This window comes from Dromaius novaehollandiae, chromosome 10, assembly GCF_036370855.1.
Source record: "Dromaius novaehollandiae isolate bDroNov1 chromosome 10, bDroNov1.hap1, whole genome shotgun sequence".
Taxonomy (NCBI): Eukaryota; Metazoa; Chordata; class Aves; order Casuariiformes; family Dromaiidae; genus Dromaius; species Dromaius novaehollandiae.
In genome coordinates, this window is record NC_088107.1 from 17,825,351 (window position 1) to 17,849,971 (window position 24,621).

The 24,621-nt window shown below is 37.9% G+C and overlaps 1 protein-coding gene across 3 annotated transcripts in view; it reads right to left on the reverse strand.

The window, feature by feature from the left end:
- Positions 1 to 24,621, reverse strand: part of THSD4 (thrombospondin type 1 domain containing 4) — a 448,823-nt gene that overhangs the window by 362,313 nt on the left and 61,889 nt on the right. For all 3 annotated transcript variants that reach the window (XM_064517464.1, XM_064517462.1, XM_064517465.1), the window contains 2 exons: positions 18,818 to 18,924; positions 14,568 to 14,637 (listed from right to left, as the gene is read on the reverse strand). In XM_064517464.1, the coding sequence (XP_064373534.1) occupies positions 14,568 to 14,637; positions 18,818 to 18,846 (99 nt within the window). In that variant the 5' untranslated portion in view covers positions 18,847 to 18,924. The remainder of the gene's footprint in view (positions 1 to 14,567; positions 14,638 to 18,817; positions 18,925 to 24,621) is intronic.

The window sequence follows — 24,621 nt, forward strand, 5'->3', positions numbered from 1 at the left end:
TGTAGTCTATAATTCTGAAAGAAGCAGATTTAAAAGAAATTTAAACATTATTTTGATATTTGAACCTTTGGCAACTCTATTAATTTCATGCAATTTAATGCATCTTTACCTTCAAGACCTCACATCTAGAATCTAAACACCCCCAAAATAAAGGGATGAATAAATTTGTAAACAGGAACTGCATTACCTGCAGGTTTTATTCTGACGCTGTCTTTTTTTCATTCAAGTTAGGCATAGTTTCTAAAATCGGCTTTTTTTTCTTCCTCTAAAACATCCCTCATATGTAGAATAAATATATGAGTTCAGAGTGTAAACAGTATATAAAGATCAAAATTTAAGAAAGGAAGTAATTTATTTAACTAAACAAACCTGGCTGAACTAAAAACATAAACCAAAAGCCAACAAGGCCAAAAACTTCTTTTAGTCAGTTGCAAATTATCTGATTTAATCAGATCTTTTAGAAGTTCAGCACTTTTGAATACTGGGTCATTTATTTAGAATCACAGAAAATAATGCAAGAGAAAAACAACAATACCATCCCAAAGTGTTTCAGGCATAGGTAAATCAAGACCTGAAAGAATTCCCAAATATCTTAACCAAAATACCACCATGGGCAGGTAGTCTACAGAACAACTTACTTACAATTTTACATTTTTGGGAGGTGGGGTGGGGGAGGCAAGATACTAAGAACTTCCCTATTTCTTTAGGGTTTGTTTTGATCCTAACATACAAATTGGTTTGGTGCACTAGATCTGTAAGGTAAGAGTTGTGATTTAACACATCTTTTGTGACCACCAAAACAAAGCTAGTTTAAAAAAAAAGCAATTAAGAAAGGCAGCAGAAGTAAATAAAGCAAAGAGGGAGATTTTTATCCACATGAAAAATGGGAAAATCCATTCTGCTTCCTCTATTTTCCTTTGTCTTCCCCAGGTCCATGCGACATGCATCCTATTAGCTTCTTTGGGCTTAACAACCATGTCAACAATAACAATTAAAAATTATACATTTGTTTAGTTCTGCATACAGGTGGCATGCAGAATCTTCACATGGCTAATATTCAAGTCTATGGAATTTAACCCTGTAAGCAGAACTAAAAAAATCCCGAACTAGCATTTAAAATTACTATGAATTGTGGAGTGCAATTAATTTAGCTTGATTTTAAATATTTCCACAAACACATATTAACTCATCTTCAACAAAACAGACATGAGTACGCAGATTATACAGTTACGAAAGCTCAGTATATCATGGGTAATAAATTGAAAAATTAAAAGCACAGTTCAGAATATTTTGTCTCTGGCTTCTTTAGTTACATCCACTGTTTTTCATGCTCTGGAAAAGGAAAACAAACAAAAAAGCTTTACCAGTGTGCATGCACTTGCAGCAATGATAGTGCACTATGACAGAAAGCCATGGTATTGGGTGCCAGGGCTCTTCAAGGCCAATTTCTGCTTGCTATTTCTAGGAACAGTCTTGGACATTATTTCATATGACGGGAAATCAGAATTCTAGCATTAAAAAAAAAAAATAAAAAAGACAAAACATTCATGGTGGCTTCTCAGACTGTATGTAACCGCCCAAAACATCCACACTTTTATTTCAGATAAGGTGAACGCTACCATGTCAATTTTTCGGTAATATCTGCTATTTCAGAGTCTTTGGAGTTCACTGCATACATGATTTCTCCTGATGTATGCACTCATGCTCAATTTCAGCAGAACACAAAAACACTTGCCTAATTTCTATGTGAATAAACCCACTGGAGGAAGACAAGAACAGGTTAGCTACATGCTTGTACACACTGCAAAACCTAGATGTAATCAGATGCATTGAATCTGTTCTTCTAGTATTTGATTTTTCTATTGTTTAAAATATGGACACTTAAAAATTAAACTATTGATCTTTCTTTCTCTCTTGAAGCCGCTTTTCAGGAAATGCATTTTTAATGTTCTTTACGTAACAATATAGATCAGACATTCATAACAAAAATGGAAGAGAAGTAAACCACATGACTCCAGAAAGCGAGTTTTTATGAAGTGATATACATCAGGAGTCTTGTGTTCAAAATAACTCTGATATTAATCCCTACTTTTTTATTCAATATTCTCTAGAACAGTCACCACCCGATTTTTTTCAATATTCTTTCCCCAAGAAGGCTCCAACATTTCTCTTTAGTTGGTCAGCTTCTTCCACATTCTTTTCCTGCAACCTCTTACGCACCGTAAGCCTTATTTGCTTGACTGGGTAGGCCTCGGTTCTACTCCCGTTTAAATTCCTTATAAGACCTATCAGTCCTTTTGCTGTGCTTCCAACAGAGACTCTTTAGTGATTTAAGAAAAGTGGGGATTTGTTATTGCTTCCCTTCTCCTAATTCTCTGCCTCTCTCTGCTTAGGCTGCAAACCCAGAGGGTCAGAATACTTCCCCCTCACCCCCCTAGTCTGGAATATCTTCTGTATCAGTGACAATTACAAATAAATAATTTCAATAACACAATCTTAATTTTGTAATACTCCTCTTTATGAGACTGGTAATTCTGCTCTGTTGAACAGTGCTTCAAGATTTCTACCAAAATTTTACTGAAAAAATTGTATCCCTACCACATTATGGGGATTTCTTGCTGATAAGCCAGTATGAGAGAGATTTTCAATCCTGGAATGTCTGTTTTTAAGGGTTGGTTCTGCACTTAGCATCTGACTGGATGAAGGGATAATCTGAAGTCAGTGTGAGTTTTATTATTAAACATCAGCATGTTGAGCACTTTCATAAGCTTTCATCCAGATGGTAACTGCTCCAAACTGGGGAGGGAAGGAGCAAGAGATGAAGTACATAGTAGCAATATTGTTCCTCAGTCACCTTCACCTTTCTGTATCTTTTTAATGCCCAGAATAGTGGGTATATCTGGATCCTTTGAGGCACTTTAGGTGCTTTTGTAACAAGTAATGGGACCCAGTCCCAGGCACCTTGCTTTTCCCATGTGTTTTTGGAATGAGATGCACACACATAAACACAGCTCTGATTTTAATTATATATATATTTTTATATATATATATATATATATATCTTTTTTTCATTTGATCAGAAAACACTGCCTCCTTCATTGAATTTTTTTATTTACTTTATAACCTCACAAGTGTATTAGTCTAAGCTTCGGTTCTCATTGTCCAGGTTTTCTGAAGAGAAAAATTTGGTGTTGCAGCTACTGCAGCTTATGAGCTTTGCAGGTTTCCCTATGGAATGTGTCAGTTACTTCTACAACAGCAGTTGGTTTATGTACTTAGCATGTACTGAGAAGAGACGGTAAATTTATCTGGAGCTAAGTTTCTGGTATCATACAGAAGCTGTCAGATCATTGCAAGATCCACTAACTTCACCTATTTTTACAGCATTACCTTTTACATCATCAGCAATTTAGCTTGCTTATTTCTCTAGCCTATACCACTAGTTGCCTGTGTACCATATAAATATTTACAGAAGCACACTGCCAAGCATCTTAGCATGAAAGCATTCTTGTAAAAACCTCCTCTGCTGACAAGTTGTCATTTTCCTGATGTAAAATATGAATATATTTGCATTACATAGAATACCTTGACCATTCAGTAATGCTCATTACTCCACCAGGATAGAAGTAAGAAAGATATAAAGTGTGAGAGGACAGCAAATGAAAACATTACGCTCTGAGGCTGAGAAACTTGTCTACCTGGGCTTATTAAAATCCATCTTCCTAATGATTATAGTTATCAGTTAGCATCTGCAGTAAAACACAAAACATCTAGAATGGCAAAAACTCAGAAATTTCACCTCCACCCTCTGACTCACTGGATAAAGATTTTACAAATCATTCACAAATACTGCTTCTAATTTATTTAAATTTAAATAATTTGCACAGACTGTATACAGAGAGAATGAAGCAGATATATTCTTTACTTGCTTATTTCAAAATTTTAAGGATTTCATAAATCTAAGATTATTCTATAGAATTTTAACATTTAGTAGCTTTTAGGCAGACTAATTCTCTGTTAAATCACTGCCTAATGCTATATTTGTTTAATACTTACCATTCTTGTAGCTATAGTCTATAACAAGTCTTAAGCTTTTTCCCCACTTTTACTGATGACAATCTTAGATCTTATTAAATGAAACACGCCAGTATGCTTGACATAGACTGCATTTAAAATAGAAAAACAGCTTGGAGCCATATAATAAAGCAAACACGTATAATCACTCTGATCCTGAATCAAGAATTTCAGTAAAAATGAGCAGTACACCAGCTATTGAAATACAATGCAAATTTCTAGTACCACCTCCGTCAGACAAGTTAGAAATAAGATCCACATCTCGGGATTTAAGCAGCAGTTGTTGAAATTACACTATGAGTGAATGTCCCTGAAGAGGAAATATCACTTGAACTGTAAGCCACAAATATTTCAAGTATAACTAGTTGCGCGTGAAGCTGAGGCCGGACAGTGCAGTAGTGATGTGACAAACATTGATTTTAAAATACTGCAGGATACCTCATCCTATTAAATTTTAGTGGGCATGCAAATGAACCATTCAGAAAAGTAGAAAAAGAGGATAAATCGATGGCCCATTTAACTAGTATTGTTTCTGATTGTGCAGAAGAAGCAAAAGCTTAAGAGACAGTGTAAGAAACAGGATGTGCCTAGGGAGACATTTCCCCTTCCACAGACCCTCTGCTTTCAGCTAACCAGTAATTTAAGGGCCTTCTAGAGCGAAATGCCATATCCGAACAGTTGTGTTTAATAGCCACTAATGGACTTAACCTCAATGAATACAACTAATCCCCCTTTTAACCTATTTATAATTTTGGTTTCCAAAAGATCCTGTAGAAGTGAATTTTACAATTTAATTGTATGTTGTCTGAAAAAGTGCTTCCTTTTCTTCTGGTTAAACATGCTACTTCATAATTTCATGGCATGTCCCAGATTTTTTATATTGCAATAAATGAAGAACAATCATCCTGTATTCCCTTTCTCCAGACCATGATGTTTTTAAATTATGAATACTATCCAAATCAGTGATCTCTCTCCTAAATTCAACAGTCCTAATCTGTTCAGTCTCTCTTTGTAAGGAAAGCAGGCCAGATTTTAGATTATCCTCATTCTCTCATTCTTGGTACCTCTTCCACTCCTACATTTTGACATGATCACGCAATGCTGCACACAGCATTCCAAACGTAAGTTCATGACGGACTTCCACAGTCCACAGCGATCATGATGCTTGGGACAGCTTGGCGATAAGTCCCACAAAGTCAGAGCTAGTTTTTGTCCTCTTAAAATTCCAAGACTGTAAAAATGAAAGCAGGCTGATGCACAGAAACTAGAACTGAACTCGAAGTTCAGAGCAGAGCATGCCAAACTTTGAATGGGCTGAAGAAATTATAGTTTGGTTTTAGAACCTGTTCAAATGTAACATTATAGTATTTCCCTGCCAGCATTAAAAACATATCTATGAACCTGGTTTAATTCTTTCACCATTCTAATCATCTTCAAGGAATATTCTTCCAGTATTAGCCCAGCTGATTTCCAATAAAGGCCAAACCCACACAGCCATAACAATTTCCCAGCAGCAAGTCTTTACAGTTCATTTTATAGACATTCACTTGGAACAGCCATATTTTAAATGCTTCTTACAAGAAACATGTGGAACATTGGTGGTTTGTTAAAAATAATCTACCAAAAAACCCTAAAAAACTTGCAGATAACTTCTCAGATCTCTCACAGCTAGCAGAAAAACGGAGCAGAGGCCAAACAAAACATCATGACACAACGTGTACATGTCTGCCTGGTTAGCACGCTCTGCTATTTTAATCCTTAAGTGCATTTTGGAAGCCTTTAATCAGAGATGTAGTAAACCATTTGAATTTTACAGTACATGGTAAGTGTAAATACTACCAGCTTAAATGATTTGGGTTTCCGTTCTTTGTATAAAAACTCTGCCTGAACATCTGTGTCTGTGAAGATTAAAGGGCTAAAAAGCCTGGAAATAGAAGAACTTTGTATTCACAAATCACTGAAGAGAGTTACAATGCCTGGAAAGCTTAACTGCCCCTTCAACCAACTTTGACCACATCTGAAGAGACTTTAATGTTATTTTAGTAGTCTAGAAAGTAAACAGCTCTGAATGAATTCAGAAAAGTTCTTGTGCCAACAAAGCTTGAGGCTTCCTCCAAGTTTGGCTAATTTTTTCACACCAAGACCACCTCCATTGTGCTATGAGAGTTTAGTGTTTTAAGACAGAGGTTTCTTTCCATTTTTCTATGAGACCGTCAAGTACTTTCAAGTAAAAACATGGCTCACTCCTGATCTCACTTCCACATATTCCATAAAATCACACCTTATGTCCAGCAGGACTGCTTCTGATTTACAGTAACATAACGATGATCAGCATCAGGCCCTCACTGTATCAGAAATGAGGGCTTCTTTACTTTAAGGAAGTATTTATCATTGATTATCATCTGTGATCTAATCACTCAGCCTCTAGGCCTTTTCAAGGCCAATCATTTTCAGCTGTGACAAAGTTGTTGCCATTTTACATTTCTATGCTTTATAAAACTCTTTGGAATCCAACATGTGGAAGAGACACAGATTTTATTTACCCAGTAATTAACCGAACACCGCCGAAGATGGCTCAGTGAGTCATCCGTGCAGCATTCCAGAAGCAGAGAAGACAAACTGTCATAAAAGAGAGCGATACTCCCTGACAAAAGAATTTGTCTAAATTCTATCTGAAAATGGCTGAAATCTTTATCACTGCTCCGGCCCAAAGCCTGGGACAGACTTAGCATTAAGTGCTGCTCGGAAGAAAGGTGAGCAGCTTATCTATCACCTTGCAGTTTCATCTGCTCTGGAATCTAACTGGAAGGAAGAATCTTCCATTTTCCCCAAAGAAACACGGAACAAGCTCTAAGTCCCTGATATTCCAGGGATTAAAGTTAGTATATTTATCTAAAACCTAATTTTCAGAGCTCCATAGTAAAGCTTGTTAAAAATAACAAAACCATTGGCCTTGGCTTTCAGAGTATATTTGCATAAAACAATGTATCCTTGTCCTGCCTCCCTTTCCCCCGCAAAATAAGAATTTTATTCCCTAACCATGTTGACCCCCAACATCAAGCACAGGGAATTAGTAACAACCCAGAGATAGCAGGAAGCTTCTTTAAATCTGTTATTCAAGACATTCTGCTGCATTAAAAGGCCAAATTTACAGGAAAAGTCCTTGCATGGACTACATCACCTGCTTTCATAAAGATCGCTGCTAAACTAGAAAAGGAACATTGTTAGTTAGAAGCTGGAAATGTTGTTACACCAAAGTTTTTAGTGAATGCCACAGCATATCTAACTGAACAATTAAAGTAAAGCAGCTTCACCAGAGGATATACAGACTTGTACAAAATTGCAAAAGCAATATGGTCTACATTTCAGTGGATAGTGTTCTCTGGAACTGACATGTATGAAAATGCAGTAGTAATGGACTAGTATTTATTTCATTCACAAGAAAAACATTAAGCAGAAAACAAATGCCCTTAGCAAACATTTGCTGTAAGGAGCCCCGATGCCACAACTGCCCACAGGCACCCAGTACGCCGCCCCAGTGACAGCTGACTCAGTGGATGCAGCCCAGCAGGACAGAACCACAGCCACCTCGCAGGAAGGCTGCTAGGGAGAGCTGGCTTGCTGCTTTGCAAGCCCTGACCAGTTTTAGATTTCAGTCACCGCTGACCTCAGGCTGGCGTTTCACCCTACCTGGGCTTCAAGGAAGATGCACGCAGAGCCTCCAGTTAACATGCTTCTCAGGATACGTAACAGCGAGGTGGTGACCAGTTGTCGTGGCGAGCCCACAGCACTCCTATTAGGCATTAGCCTCAGTGCCTTGGCCAAAAGCCAAGCTTAGATATTAACTACTTTGTCTAATTCCAATTTCTCCCAGCATTTCAAGGATATACAAGACTTTTCCCTGCTTCATGTTTTAATCTATTCTAGTGCGTCTGGATGTATTAGGCAGCCGTATCCTTTCCAGTTAACAGAACAGTGACTTTTACGGGGCATGGTAGAGTGAAAAGAACAATGGAAATGAGGAAACACTGCCTTTCACTATCATTATTACAATATAAATGTAGGTGTAAGATCACATTTATACACAAAAATTTCCTATATTGATCTTAAAATTGACATCATTGTCAGCTTTAGTAATCATATTCTCATAGCCTGGGAATAACACTCTTACAGTTATCATCCTCTCTGTACACTCACCCTCTACCTTCGCACTTGCACCTCCAGCATCTTCTTTCTACAAGCCAGGGAAAGGAATCAAGCCTTGCAATTTAAGCCCTTTGCAGTAGTTTCAGTTTATTCGAACAAGCAAGACCACCAGGGAAAACAAGGATGGAAAGACAAAGATGGAAAGAAATGAGCAGCCAATTTCTTGATTTCTTCCTAGACACAGGAGAGCAAGAGCAAAACCAGCCTCCGTGCCTCTGCCCCCCAAAGTAGTTAGTCCAAGCAATCCAAGAGTATGCCAGAATTCCATAAAATTTTAGAGTTTCCATTTACTTGTCACATACAGATTTTCACAGGACAAACTTCAGGGAGGCACAGAACCACAGAAAAAAAGTCTGTCTAAGCAAGTAAGTCCCAGATGTTAAGTAATTTAAAAACTCTAGATAAGAACATGGGGGCAGGGGGAAGGAAGAGGGGGAAAGAGATACCTATTAGTTGTAACCACCTTGTCCTGAAGCAAAGGACAAGTGCACAGATCTTCATGGTCTATCCACAGTGATAGATTAATTTGATTAAGAGAACTTCTGATCAGCTCTTAATTCACTTTCACATATTTTGTCAATGCAACCAACACACTGTTATTACGTGGTGGATTTAAGGAGAAAAAGGAAAACAGAAGTTATTCTGAAATGACCCTCTCTAGGGATAAGCAAAATTTTAATGTCCACTTAACAAAACAAAACAAAACACACCTGCCCTCAACCAAAACAGAAAAACTCAACCTCTCCAAAAAACAATACACCGTAGGTAGCAAAGTTGATCTGAAGTAGCAGAGCAACTGTAGAAACTTCCTCTCATGCCAAAGAGCTATATGAGTAGCGATGTTATTCGGCCATTGTATTGCAGCGTTACTCAGGCTATACTTCCACAAGTAACTGAACTGATCCGACAGCTCATCATGACCAAAGGGATCTTGCTCTTCTTCCACTTCCCCTGTTCCTCCCTCTCCCCTCAGTGTTCACTCCTGATCCTGTTCCTTATTTCTCCTGATTCAGTCATAAGCCTTCAAGAAGCAGATTCAAATGCAGCACGGGGGGGGGAAGCCCCAAACCTGCTGTCTGTTCTTTTCTGCTGGCTTGTTGAGATACCTCAGCTTGAGGAGGATTCCAGCAAACATGAGAGAGCACAAGGTAGGCAGCAGGAGTACGCAGTCAGGGATGGGACTACTTTACTCTGTCCCATTAGTTTCAACAGTGGTAAACTGAGAGCTGCCCAGCCCATCTCAAGAAACTGCAGCCTTTGACATTGGCCTAAATGTTAGCCTCAGCTGCACACAAGAAGCCTCCCTAAGGCCAACGAGCTTGCAGCATGGAAAAGGATTCAATTCTGTAACATAGAAGGCTTTCCTTGTTTTTAAAAATTACTCTGAAATTACAGCCTTAATTAAATACTTCTGAAGTCACGTTCAACTGATACATAGTTATTTTTCATAGCGACCATCACATGTCTGATAGCAAGTGATAATACCCAATTAATTTCTCCCTAATTTAGGGCTGGCAGAAAAGAGAAAGAAACAACATTAAGCCCAACAGGGCTTGGAATTCTCCAACAACATTGCAGTGCCCAATGAAATGCTTGTAAAAATAAATCCTGACACTTCTTCCATACACTGAAAATAAAGTGGCTAATATACTGTACCTCCATTAAAATTAAAAAAAATGCATAAATTCAAAGCTACTCTATGGCTTCAGTGTTACAATAAATGCAAGATTTTACAGCAAGAAAGTGATTTGGATATTTACACCAGAAATCATACTTAGACAAACTTTACTACTGTGTATGCTACAAGCTTTTCCAAAATAAACCAGGCACAACTATAACTACAGCTGACTATCTCAACACAAGAACCTAAGAATAGTTAATAATCCACCCAGGAATGAATTCTGAAAACTCAGGAATACAGACTACAGTGGCTGTCTGGAAAAAGGCCTATAATGCTCCAGAGTTTAGCCTGCATGATGAATAGCAGGAGGATTGCTCATATGTCCAGTACAGATGGATAAGGGAAGTTAATTGCTCAAATATTCAGAAAGATTTCAATTTAACCAGTTTCAGAGGACTCATCTGATTTTTACTGAACACAAATGGTGATTATTTGGCTTCACACTACATTTCCTCTTTTTAGCTGATATTATTAAGTAGTCTGACCTCACGGTAGAGTTAAACCAACGGCGGGGGAGGGGGGGAGGAGGGGGGAGGACATGACACATCTCCTGGAGATACTCACCAGCAGTACAACTCCTGTCTTCAACAGGAAATCAAAAAAACTCTTTTGCATAAGAATTATTTATATTTGATGAACATAGCATGCTTAAAATATCTATATTATTGTCCAAACCTATGTTACTTACAGAAATAAGATTAGCTAACAGAGTCATGCCATAATGTCAGCTGCAAGAACACGTGAAGATGCTCTTTGTTTTCAGTTTATGTGGACAACAGTGACAGCATTGCTTAAAGTAAATAAGCACAAAGCTATTTCTAAGTAAAAATAAGGTAGCAAGGTACTGCTGAAACCAAAAATTCTGTTTTGCTCACCTTTTTCCTGTGACCCACAAGCTTCCAACATTAATTCCAAAACTATAAAAGCTAAAAGCAGAAAACATCACCCAGTCAAATGTTTCTCTAAAAAAGTATTTTCTTACTAGCTAGTGTCCAAAACATTTTTATTTATTTTTGTTTTAATAGCCAAGCTTATGTTTCCCGAAAGTAATAAAAGAAGAGAAACTGAACTAGAAAAGTATTACACTTAATTTGGGGATGGGGAGAGGGTTCCTCAAAAGAGAAAAATTACAGAATAAACTACAAATGGGGAGGGGGAAGAGAGAAGGGGGGGGAAGCTTTCCCAGTTGGCGCTGTCATCCCCCCAACTCTTTTTCCACTACTTGCACTTCTCTACTCTGTCAGTAATTTGGCTCATTTTTCTAACAACCCCTAGGCCGTCATGCCAGAAATGGATTTTTGCGTGCACTCCTGAGGAAAGCAACCTGCTGAGCTCAGCTTTTCCAGAATTTGTTAGTTTCCCTTTAAAAAAAAAAAAAAAAAAAAAACCTTGAGGAGACACGCTTCTTCCTTTAATATCAAAGTCCTAAACATGTCACTAAGTCAAGAATTGCTAAATGCTACTTTAAGTGGTTCTAAGATATTAAAGATAATTTAAAACTCTTACGTTAGTTCAGAAACTAAAAAGCTTTTTGTTCAAAATCTGTATTAAATGTCAGCCTCTCTGAAACTATTATGATTTTAAACAAGAACCTACTCCAAAATACAGAAGAAATAACAGATCAGAATATATTAGCAAGATTTTAAAATAAATACAAACTTGTGTTTTCTGATGTTTGCAGGTGTTTTCAATTCATAAAAAACAAGACCTCAGCTGCACTGTGGGTGTCCAGAGGCACTTAAAACCGGATTTCCAACCACTGCTCTAGAGACTGTCCTGGTTTTTATTTCATTTTCCCCAAAAGCTTCAGTGTAAGAAAAAAAAGTAATGACTAGATTATTTTGAAATATTTTAATGGAATATTCAGCCAAATACAATCAGAGAACTGGACTTAGGCATTTCCCTGTCCATAGCTTTCGGAGCAAGAATAACTATACGCAAGGTGCACAAGACAAAATCCAAACACTCTCTAGCAACACACATTCGAGGGTCAATCCTGCACACATGCTTAACTTTAAGCTGCAAAATAAACACACAATAAGGATAAGGGTATAAGCTCTGGTTTTACTGGATGTCAGCTCTAGTTACTCGTTATACACATAGTGTAGCTTGTATATGGAAGTTACCAAGTAACACTTTGTTGTTTACTACATTGTTAAAATGACATACTGTTTCTCAAATCCTTCCCTCCTCATCTTCTCCCTTTCTTCCCAGAAGACTAGTCTCCTCTTAGGCAGACGGAATTGCCAAACAGCAGATATCTCTGCAGAAATACATAGTACATGCTGACTGAGGAGCCAGCGTCTGGGTTTCCACACCAAAGAAGGAGCATCTCCCAGAGCTACTAAACCAAGAACTTGCACTTTGTCAGAAAGATGCCTGACTTGGCCTTCAGAGCTACTAGCAGTCTTTTCTGTCTGGAGCCCTAGGCACATCGGAAGGTTTCTGAAAAATTTAACACAGCACACTTCCAGTCTAAATACAGTATGGCATGAACAGATTCCTGACACACAGTGTAAGAGCTGAGAATGACAGACAACCTTGGTGCCTGTGCAAAATCGTCACTAGGGGACTTCAGCCTTTCCTGTTTTCAGTGAAAAGAACAGCTCCAAGGTGGTTACCAGTGGAGCTTCCAAGAAAATGAAAAAATGCCCCTTAATGCCATATGCCTTCAGCCCCTTTAACTAACACAGAAGATGCTCCAGAGTCATAGCATTTCTCATTCAACTAAAAAGAAAGAATTTAATTTTATCAAAATTAATTCCAGAACTTCACAGAATGAAGCAATTGTTTCTGACTTGCTCTACTCTAGTTAGTAGATACTTTTCTTCCCCTAAGGCCATATGGAAACTGGATTGCACCATCTCTCCACTGTCAATATTACAAAAGAATGTCTAATTAGACTGAGTATTGAAAGCAGAGCAGCAGCAAACATGACCATCCCAACTGTACAAGGAAAAAGAGATCTGAAATAGTTATTTAAACAGGGCAAAATACTATGCTTTATTTAGGGTTTTAAATGAAGCGCTCAGGCAGCTTGAGAAATGCTGCCGTCTGGGCCATGCTAGTTTCAGACTACATGCTGTATCGTCAGTGACCTCACCTAACTTGCCTTACAAGTAGGCTGCGCAAGGAGCTGAACATGATGGCTGCGTTCTTCATGAACTATGACTATGAGAGATGAGTCCAAATAATATTCCTGCCTAAAGACAGTGAAATACACAGATAAAGAAAACAAACTTGCCTTGTGGCAAATTCTCCTTTAATAAGTACAGTTTACAAGTAACCATGCATCTTGCATATTATTTAAAAATCTATAGAAAAAAAGCAAACAATTTTAACAAAGAGGTTATTTGACACCTTTAATGACTAAGTTGCTGGGTTTGATTACCAGTGAAGAATGATGAAAACAGCACAGACAAAATTTATAGAGATAGAAGAGCACTCCGGAGGTCTCCCCCCAGGTCTTTAGCAGAATCAGCAATGCCCATATACTGTTCCTGACCAATTTTTGTCCAATACATTCATAGAGACCTCCATCACAGAAACCCTGAAAGTTATCCAGGCAATATAATCAATTCTTCTTTACCATCATTACTGCAAGAAATTTTTTCTGTTGTTAACCCAAGTTTCCCTTGCCTCAGTTTAAACCCATTTCCTCTCATCTATTCACCACAGACAGAAAGCACAGCCCTCTCTTTAGCACTCTTAAGTGTTTGGAGATTGTCTCTTTCCCTCCCTCAGTCTTCTCCTCTCTAGACTAAACCACCAGAATCCATTTAAGCTTCCCCAAGAGGTCAGATTTTCAAGACCTCTGGTAACAATCACTGTTGTCCTCTGTCTCTCTCCAAATGGTCCACTACTTTCCTGAAAAGTAGTGCAAAAAACTGAAGGAAGAATTCCAGCTGAGGCCTCACCAATGCTGAGCAGGATGGAAGAGTCCTCTACACATCCCACGGGCTGCATGCCTTCTTAGACATGCCAGCATCTAAGATGCATGAACTTTTCACAACAGCACAACAGAAAAACACAGCAGTTTCCAACTCTAATACCTAGCAATAATTTAAAGCTAGCAAAACCAAGTGTGGTTGAAGTCCAGTGTCTGTCTGTTTCAGACATCTCCATCTCTGTAAAAAAAACCTGCTTCAGAAGCAAGTAGATGCTTCTGTTAATCACTCCATATTTGAATGCTACTCTCCGTGCACAAACTGCCTTGAATTCATCTTCCCCTTTGTCTTACAGGGTAAAAATACTCTAAAGCCTGAGTAAGGTGTCCAGGTAGCTCCAGCTCCTATGGCCATTCGAGCAAGTAGTTGTTTTTTATTTATTTTTTTTAAATCGGTAAAAATAGTAAATCAAGGCCAAAGTTATTTCCCTGTGACTTGCAACAATACATTCCCTACAATTTCTTTATTCCTATTTATAACCACTCAGCTAATTAACTCTGATTAGTCTCTTTTAACTGAGTATATATTAATACAAAAAAATCACAAAAGTCACATTATCACCAGAACTTTATTTGGATTGCACTGCTTTACTTCTCTTACCCCAGTGTTTTCTACATTTACCTCTGAGTAGACAAAATCTAAATATTTCTAATGCTTACCTTTCTGTGTTCAATTGAAGGCTGTGGGATGACAAGCTGAAATCCCAGCACTGCTAGGGAACTGAGAAGTCTGAAAAAGCAAACAGTGAAACAGAAGATATTATAATTACCACTAAACCAAACCACACATCTACAACCTATTACAGGGCTTGATACCGCAAGAAATTACGCACATCCTATTACTAACCAAAGCAGACTCACTAAACTGTAAGAAACACTCTTGTGACATTCCCTTCGCTACACAGCAGGTAGTAACAGGAACACCCATACATTTGTCTATCTATAGAGCAAAAGTACACCAAGCAGAATCCATTAAGCATATTTCAGATGACTTTATGTCTACATTAAAATATTTTCAGAAGTGTCTGCTTTTACACCTCAGCATTTGGGGTCAAACTGACTTATGCTTTGCAAGTTTTCAAAAGCATAAAGCAAAAATTCAGCTATCTGTTGACCAAGTCTGCTTCTGACTCTGGCTCCTTGTTTTCGTGGATGACCACTCCACCTCCTGCACTCAGGAAACATGCAAAAAAACTCCATGATTTTGCAGCAAATAGGTCCTTCCCCAGCTGCCTAACACTTGTGGAAATTGAATAACCTAATGGGCACAGGAGATGGAAAGTAGTGGACACAGCTCACCAGAGACTCAGGATAAGCAGTCACACATCACCCCAGTCCCCACATCTTCAATCTGAAAGGAGCCATAATGGGAACCAAGCCCAAACAAACTTTGCTCTGTCAAGCCTCACCACCATAATGACTCCTAGGAGCCCATTACAAGTTAGGCTCAGTTAGCTCAGTCTTTCATTTGCTACAGTTTGTACCGGGGACTGGTTTGTCCCCTCCTAGCAAGCCCCTTCATCAGAAAACATGTAGGTAAGAGGAAGGGATGATTAAGATATACTTATTTCCACCAGGAGTTTGACCTCCAAGTCTACAAAGTGAATCCTTGGGACTCTTTATGAAGGAGAAAGCTGCTAATAACTTGTTGAATTTCAAAGCAGAAACAAAACTGATGGATTTGAACACAAAATCCATCTGCAAACTAATGGACCAGACAAAATCCAGCTGTGCTTCCTACTCACAGCTCCTTTCTTCTCTCCCTACGCAGTAACATTTTAAATATTTCATACCATTTCACATATTTTCAGAGACAGACCTACTAAACAGAAACAGCTTTTCTATACTAAGTATTTCATTACCACAGATACAGGAAATTCAAGAAAAACAATTCTCCCTAGCAGAAAAATATTTGTTTGCTCTTGCTAACATACTGCACAAGGAACTACTAGATAAATATCATTTGTACATAGCCTATCATCACCTCATCACCAGTCTATGCTCCTCTATTTCTCGAAGCAACAAACCAAAGACAAAAAAGTCGTTATTTCCTTATTGCCATATTAATTTAGAAAAAATAATTAAAACACTTTAAAAGCCCATTAGAGTATTGCATACAAGTATTGTATCTTATATAGCTATCATTTGTGATAAAGCAAAGCACAAAGGAGCCAGTTGAAATCAGAGCCAGTGTAAGGCACTATAAAGAAACAGCAGTAAGAGCCCAAACGTGCAGTTCAGAGCAAGGCCCAATAACACAGTGGTGGATGGAAGCCAAAGGCATGAAGGAAGAAATTGATTTGCCAATCACACCTCAAATCAAAGGCAGAATTAGAAAAAGAACTAGACCTCCAAACTGCAACATGACAGCATTAAGTCTGTCTTCAGATGACCTGCACGTCCCTTTTTCAAGTACTCATGCAATCAAGAGATCCTAACTATTCTCAAAGAAAACGTGACAAGCGTCTCAGTAGGCAAAACCTGTATTTTGACAGACCTAGTCTATACCCTCTCCAAAATATATTTAACTTTATTTTCAGAATCTTCCAACAGTCCCTGCTCTCCCTCTAATCCCTCAGAGGGTGTGAAAGAAAGTTCAAAATTTGCATAAGGAAATGAATGCTTTCATGCACAGCAGAAGTACAGGGTTTTCTAATCAGTCTGAAGGACTACAAATTTCCATGAATAAATTCTATTGAAATCATACACAAAGGTTGAGAGTTCTGAAGTGAGAACTATAATCTGGTAAGTAATTTGCTTTGAAGATTAAAGATTCCAGTTCTGAAGTGCATTAGAATATTATCTAAGTGTAGTATTTGTACAATTACTCTGTGCCAAGCTTTTCCCAACCATTCTTTAGAACGGCTGCATTGTAATCTGCATCTGTATGTGTGCTCAAGGACAATGAAGCTAGTTTTTAGTTTGCTTCTGTATCTGCACTTCGATCTCCCAGGAACAATGGTTATCAACCTACTGTTTCTAGCACACTAGAAATCTAGCAGGAATACTTAAGCCATCCTGAGGTAAGGCCTCTAACTTCAAATTAGCGTGGTGAGGTGATTTCATTTCTTTTAATGTTACTTCTCTCAATAGCTTGCTTTGGCCAACTCCTCGGGACTAGGTTGTTTTTTGGATTTTTTTTTCTGCACTTGACTAACATTAGGCCTCCTGAAATACAAAAATATGTTTCTCCAACTTCAGTGGGTTTGCTTCAGGTATACTTACCCTGCAGAACAGCCAAGAAGAAAAAGTGCTCCTCGAAATAAGGCAAAACTTTTCAAATGTACATGGATAGCACAGTATTCAAGTCAAAATGTCTATCTGTCACACGAAGAGGAGGATTATTCTGACACAGCCATTTCTTCACAGTTCATACACCCTGAACTTTCTTCAGGTTTGACAGTTCAGGTACCAATTGCAGTTGCTCTATGGCTGCTTAACTCAGGCCTCTGAGTAAGTACCTTGTTTCTGGAGCCCATGCTGTCAGTTACGCAACTATTTCTAGCCAAGCAGCTAGTTTAGGCTAAGTCAGGTGTCTCTCCAAGTTGCACTACATTAGACCAAAGGGCAAACACGCTTACTTTCTTTCACTGGCAACACCACTTTTTGTTTACATGGGAAGGCCTTCTGGTAAGAAAAGCAATAGTAGCTGTCTCTTAGCAGCAGCAAGAAAAGGCTTGCTATTCTGGAAAAAGGGCCCAGACCACTCATTCCCACCAAGCAGGAAGACGGAGGATTCTTCATGAGAAACTCCTCTCCAAGTTCTTCTCTGTCATTGCAGTGAGTAGTAGTTTCCCACGAAATAAGCTGGTACCAAAGTAGATTTCTTGCATATTTGCTGTCCCTCAGTAGTTGCACTTCTAAGGAGAGCTATTATGGCCAACTGTGGATTATCCATATAGGAGTGAAAGGATTTAGGCACGTGATTAGTGTTGACTAGTGCAGTCTAGTGGCTGACAAGTGGCTCTTGTCTCTTATTCCTAACTTTCTCCCCAAATGAAAGTCTGTAGGACAGCCTAAGTCTGGGACAGCTTGGGGAAAGGTATGCAGGGAGAAGTCTTAACTGGATAACATAGCTATTGTCAATAATATGCAACAGATCCATTCTGATGCGGAATCTGCCCTAGAATATTAGGAGGGTGCCTGAATTCAAATTCCAAGATTCATGTCTGAATACACAGTGAAGGAACGTTAGATCAGAGTTATTACTGACAGCATCTCCACACAAATTAAAGAGTATGTGGTTCAGCAGACTGCAGCTGTCATTCCTAGTAGGACATGAACTTTTGTCCCTATAGTATCACAGCTGCCTGTTTTCTCCGAATCTGCTTGTCCAACTACAGAACTGGACAGACCAGCTTAAAAACAGCTGTTTGCTTTGTCAAAAAAACTGTTTGAAAGGTCTTTCCTATGTTTGCCCAATGGCAAAATGTTTCATGAATGCATAATATAAGTCTCTGAATGAATTGCAGCACAGATACAAAAGCATTTAAATCTGTATTATTTAAGGCCGGTGACAGTAGCCATGCAGCTGAAGGGGGAAAGAAAGAAGGGGGGAAAGAAAGAAGGGGGGAAAGAAAGAAGGGGGGAAAGAAAGAAGGGGGGAAAGAAAGAAGGGGGGAAAGAAAGAAGGGGGGAAAGAAAGAAGGGGGGAAAGAAAGAAGGGGGGAAAGAAAGAAGGGGGGAAAGAAAGAAGGGGGGAAAGAAAGAAGGGGGGAAAGAAAGAAGGGGGGAAAGAAAGAAGGGGGGAAAGAAAGAAGGGGGGAAAAGGGATTTTGGTGTTTCCAAAAAAACAGTTAAACTGTTAAAATGCCTGTAAGCTTTAAAAGCAAGAGACAACCAAATGAATATTGCAGTCTATTATAAGCATATTATATAAGATTTTACATTTATTTTATTGCACCACTTACCTCAAAGAAAGTATTAAACTGTCTACCATGATCCTTTAATGCGAAGCGTTCTGAAGTGAAAAGTGTTCCTTGGTGCGTTAAAACACGATGCAGATTGCACACAAATCCTACAGAAAGAAAGAGAAAAACATGTAATACTTTATTCAGTATTTTCCAGGATGGCTTTGAAACTGGAGACAGGCCTACATTACCCATGTCTACCCAAAGTCCTGGAGTCTACAACAATTCAAACTGGAACTTCAGTATACAGTAAATGAATAGACTGGACACATCCCATTTTAGTCAACAAGACTTCAAAAGTGCCAAAGTGCTTTGCTGAACAGGAATGGAATGCAAAATCTTGACCTGAACCTCAAGGGTGAAAAACCAGTGTTAAGCTTACTTGCCGTTTTATCTCACATTCCTTATAAGTCACTTCAGTAACTTCATGCGTCTTCTGTCACCATACTGGAGATTTTCTTTTTATTTTTTTTCATAGCAAACAGCTCATTTTATTGACATGTATTAATAGAATTCACAAAATTTAAACTGGGTTATCAATTTCTAGGGTATAATAATATTGTTAATACACTCTCAGAATATTTCATGAACAATGCAAGGATGATTCTGTTGCAAGGATACGGCCTGAAGAAAAATTAGGGAAGACCAGTGCTGTTCCCTCTCTGTTACAGATGGCAAACCGAGCCACAGTGAAGTTAAATACCTTGCACATAGGAAATCTGCCCCCAGGAAATCTGGGGTTAAACAACATTCTGAACCCATATTCAACTAACCCTTACTTCTGAATTCTATCATTGCATCATGACTACTGCAAATGCATGCAGAAGCCCTACCAGCCCTTGAAAATGTTATTACCTGGATGTCTCATTTGTTTAGATATATTCTCAACTGTTTAGACAACTGAAGTCTTGGTTTCGTAAAGCTATTATCATATATGGGACAACTAAATTGCTGCAATGAGATTCTTAGACAGGAGAGAAATCCCTGCAGCAAGGATACAGAATAAACCTGGGGGGCAATGAGCAGAAATAAAACACTATTGGACTGAACCTAAACCCATACATTTCAGAACTTGGTCAACCGCTGTTTGCATCTTGCCATTTACAAGTGGTTACATGTTGAAATGCAGTGCAGTGAACAGAAACATGAGAACATTGCTGTTAATAGATAAAGAGCTCTCAGCTCCTGTCAGTAAGCCAAATAATTAAAAGCTGTCTAGAAAGGGACAAGGCTCATGAGTTCTTTAAGAAAAGTCAGGTAAACTAAAAATTCAGTGCTAGAAATGTGGATTGTATAGAGGTAACTAGACAAGCTGCATATCTCACAAAAGTGAAAATTAAAAATGCCAAATGACAAACTTACATTTATTTTAAGCAAGTACGTAATACTTCTAACACCTTAAAAAGAACATTCATTTTATGGTTTTGCTTTTTTTTTAAATGAACTTGGAAAAGTATCATGACAGAATTTCTGAGCGTAACAGGTTTGAGATAGTCATGAGTAAGAAAGCATTAGAGCTCGGCTAAACATTATCCTTTCCTCCCGCAGTTCCATGGTTGTCAGAAGATTTAAGAGCCCCTCTCGAACTTCTTCATCAATTTCATTGCTTAAAACTATATAGCTGTTTTTAAAAGATAGGAAACATTTCTGAACATATTTTTTTGGCCCAGATCTCCTGCAACACTTTTCACCATTTGCGCTTTTGCTCTGCAGTTTCAGAAAGAGCTACATTCTTTTAAATGTCAGGCAAATCCATATACATGCTACTAGCACAAAGCATTTAGTTAGATCCCCTAGGAAACTATTTACTAACAGACACTCTGAATTGTGAAGGAAACAAATGTTTCATTTCCTGCAACCTGATTCTTAATTACCAGACATTCTGAGGCCAATGGCCTTTTATAGCACTTATTGAAAATGGAGGATATGTATGTAACATGGATTGTCACCAACATGGTTTCAAGTTCTCATCATTCTGTTTTTTCCAGATGTACACTCTTGTTCTGTTTTTTCACTCTACAATAATCTTTTTAGCCCACATCCTTGTATGGAGGGACATCCTTGTATGATCCCAACAGACTACTGTTACGTGATACAAACTCACATAGAAAGAAATGCGTACCCTCCAAATCCATTTTGCAAATTACACTTCATTCTGAAAAGTAGAAAAGATGTTGCTATTGAAGTAGTCTCACTAAGAAACTAGAAAAAGGGAAAAAAAGCCCATTCCAGTGTTTCTGGAAAGTATTCTTAAAAAGAGTACTTCAAGTATATGCATATTTTTTCCATTTTTTTAGTTCACCTGTATCTTCACAGTCAACAGCAGTTTGCATTACAAACCCAACTTTCAGCAGAACACCCTTTTCAAAATACTTCTTGCTAAAACTCATAGATCCACTTTTTCTGAAATATCATTAGTAGCACAGTGTAAAAACTGTGCAAGTAACTAGTGTGACTTAAGAGCTTGTTTTCAAAATGCTTAAGTACTTCGGTGCTTATATTCTATTGAAAGCAATGTCATTTTGCCAGTGGTGCTTTTGATATGAAAATTTGCAAACATGACAATCATTTTCCCTCCATTAGATCTAGGACAAAATGAATATTTAAAATGGCTAGACAGTTAACACAGGGATTACATAAAATGAGTTTTGGCAAGAAACTTTCAAAAGCCTGATGAGGTGTAAAATGGGTTTGCCACTGCAACAGGTCTTGCAAATGTAAAAGTCAAATTACCTTCCTGCAAGGGGCTTAAAAGCACTACAGATCTATCTAGAAAAAAAACTTTTTAGTACCCCTATATGTAGGAGAGTAAATCTTAATATCTTGACTGGAACAGCACACACTCCAGTACACGATCAGAGTTCTCCACTGCATTAAAATCTTCTGACATTTCAGCAATCTCTCCCATTTCACCCCAACTAGGATGAAACCAAAATCTGGGAAATTGAATAAGGAGGAGGAGGGGAGGGAAAAAGAAAAAACAAAAACCCACCATACACAGGATAGAAAAGAATGCAAACCTCTTCTCCAGAAGAACCACTGCTTTATAATCAAAGGGCTCTTGGTCTCTGTCCAGCTTCTAACAAGAGACAACAAGAAATTAAACCTAGGCTTATCCTGCCTGTGTAAGAAACTCTCATGGCCAAACAGTTTCACTGAGCTTTATTGATCTTTTTGAGAGGTGTGTCACTGCATATAATATGAATCAGGTCACAGAAAATGAGACTGACTATGTAGAGCCTGATTCAAGTCACTTCTTACAGGTGAGCGATCTTAACACCTTGAGACTGCTGCCAATCTTCGCAGTTAGACTACCAAGGTCTGAGCTGATCAGAACCAGCTTTCCCCTTGAAATTTCCTCAAGTTTACTCTGAGACTCTCAACCTCACCTGCATGGTCTCTTTAATCACCTCTGCCTGGCATCCTACTAGTAGTCAGACACTGCACACCTTTGTCAGCAAGGCTCAGATGAAAGTCTCTTAAGTGAAATTAGAAAACAAAAATACTCATCTATAAAGGAGATGTCAAAAAGGAGCAGGGGTGGAGAATGCCACTAACTTCAAAAAATGAATATAGTAGACTCATAGGTAATTCCAGAAATTTGGTAAGATACAGACAAAATTAGATGTCTCAAAGAACTCACCAACATATCAGTGCAGGCATTACAGACACTGGACAATGAAGAAAGAGGAAAGCCTACTGGGAAGTCAACAGTGAAATTTCTCCCCTCCTTGGCTAATTAACTTAAGGAAATTTCTTCCTATGAAGTGGTCTGAAAATTTAAGAAAGCTAATTAATTAGTTATCCTAACCTCTTAAATAACATGGAACCACTCGCATGCAATTTTTCATGCACCTATATCCTTCGTGTATCGTGAGCAGATGGTAATTCACTTTCACAAATCCCAATGTAATTTTAACGACAATTAACCTTTACTTCTTACAAATCCTGTCATTTGCAAATATGTAAATGCACCTGTGTATTAGCCATAACAGAAAATTTTTAACATGTCCATATGTACACACACATACTGACACAACCCAAATACCTCTATTTTAACTCACAGCTATGATGTGAGATACATCATGTAAATACCTATTCAAACTGAATTAAGTTTGGAATTGCTCTGAGCTGTATAGCCTATTTTATCTTGTTGACTTAAATATATGCCAAGCCAAGTTAAATTTCCTTCAATACTTATCTTTCTGGTTAGATTATGTATCTTGCCAGCTACTGACAATGGCAACTTGAAGTAGCTATGAAACTTGAACATCATTCCAAAGTCACATTTTCCACTGAAGTATGAAGCTCTCCTTTTATATCGTTTAGGGAAAAAACATAAGTAGTAAATAATATTTACAAATACTTAAAAAATACTATACTGTTTAAGACTGCTTTTGAATTTGATGCTTGCACAATGGTAAAAAACAGTGTATGCTAGATTATAGTTGCTCCCACCTATTAAACTAGATTCAAGATGGGTCCTTCGGATTGCATCCAAAATTCACTACATTCACTAGACCTCCATAAAGCACTGCACAGTGCACCAAATTTACTAGCTACGTAACTTGTGTGTACACTCAGTAACTTGTTCTATAGCTGTTGATACATACTGTTGTAATTTCCCCAAATATTCATTAATTATATTAAAAAGCACACTTGTCTCTGAAAGCTGCGTGACAGAAAAACCTAGCCTTGGATCTGCTAAAAGGTTCTGATGCTTACACGGAATACATATTTTCATTAAATCAAAAATTGTAAGTTACTCCACCTAACCCTGAAGGTGCCTCTCCATTTTACTATAAATGCTTTGAAAACTTTAAAGTTCTCCTTCTGGGTGTGTCCAGAATTACTGCAGTCCAAGAAAGCTCTCAGTGCCTGTCTCCAATCTAAGCTTGATCAGGATCCAGGAGTTCTCATTCCTTTACTTAAACATTGCAAAGAACACAGTCTAGCAAGTATACTCCACAAACAACGACACACACAGAGGCTCCGTGAAGCATTTCACAATCACAGGTGTCTACACTCATATGAAGCAGTGCCACTGTGCACAAGATTTTCAAGATTCCCTGGACCAGAGAGCCTAAATAAGACAGTAACTGTGAGGCTAGGGCAATCCAGGAGTAAGTCCTAAATTTTGGTCCCTTTTTTTTTTATTTAATCCAGTGAACACTCACTCCACTTCTCAAAAAAAAAATCTCAGCTCACATCTTTGGAACTTAGGGAAAAAATGTGTAACCTGATTGTCTAGTATCCAATTCTATATTTAATTCTCCTCTGAAAATCTAGAAGCCAAACTCAAAGTTGGGGAAATCCAACAGAAACCATATGACCAAATTCTTTACTTAATCTAGCCCATAATATTCACAGACAACATGCAAATTTTGGCTTGTAAAAATATAGTTATACTAAAGTGTGTCACAATTCAAATGTTTTTCCTTTAGTCTTTGTTGGATTATGTATAATTTAATTATAGATCTAACAAGGGTTGTAGCATTTATCTTGAAAGTAAAGGGGGGAAGCTGTAAAGAAAAGTACTCATTTACAGACTGTGAACTACACTTATGTTATATATGACTAGTAGGATTTGTTCTTTAGTATTTCTCTAAATTTATTTTTGGTTAACCTCCGTTTATATTATTGGTTTGGTAGCGTTAATGCTTAATTAGTATTTTGTGAACCTACATTTGTAATAAGAGTGTGATAATAATGAACCTAATCTAAAATCCACTAAAAACCTCTTCAACTCAATAAATGAGCTAACTGCTTAAAAATGGATTTAACAGTGTAATAATGATAGGCTT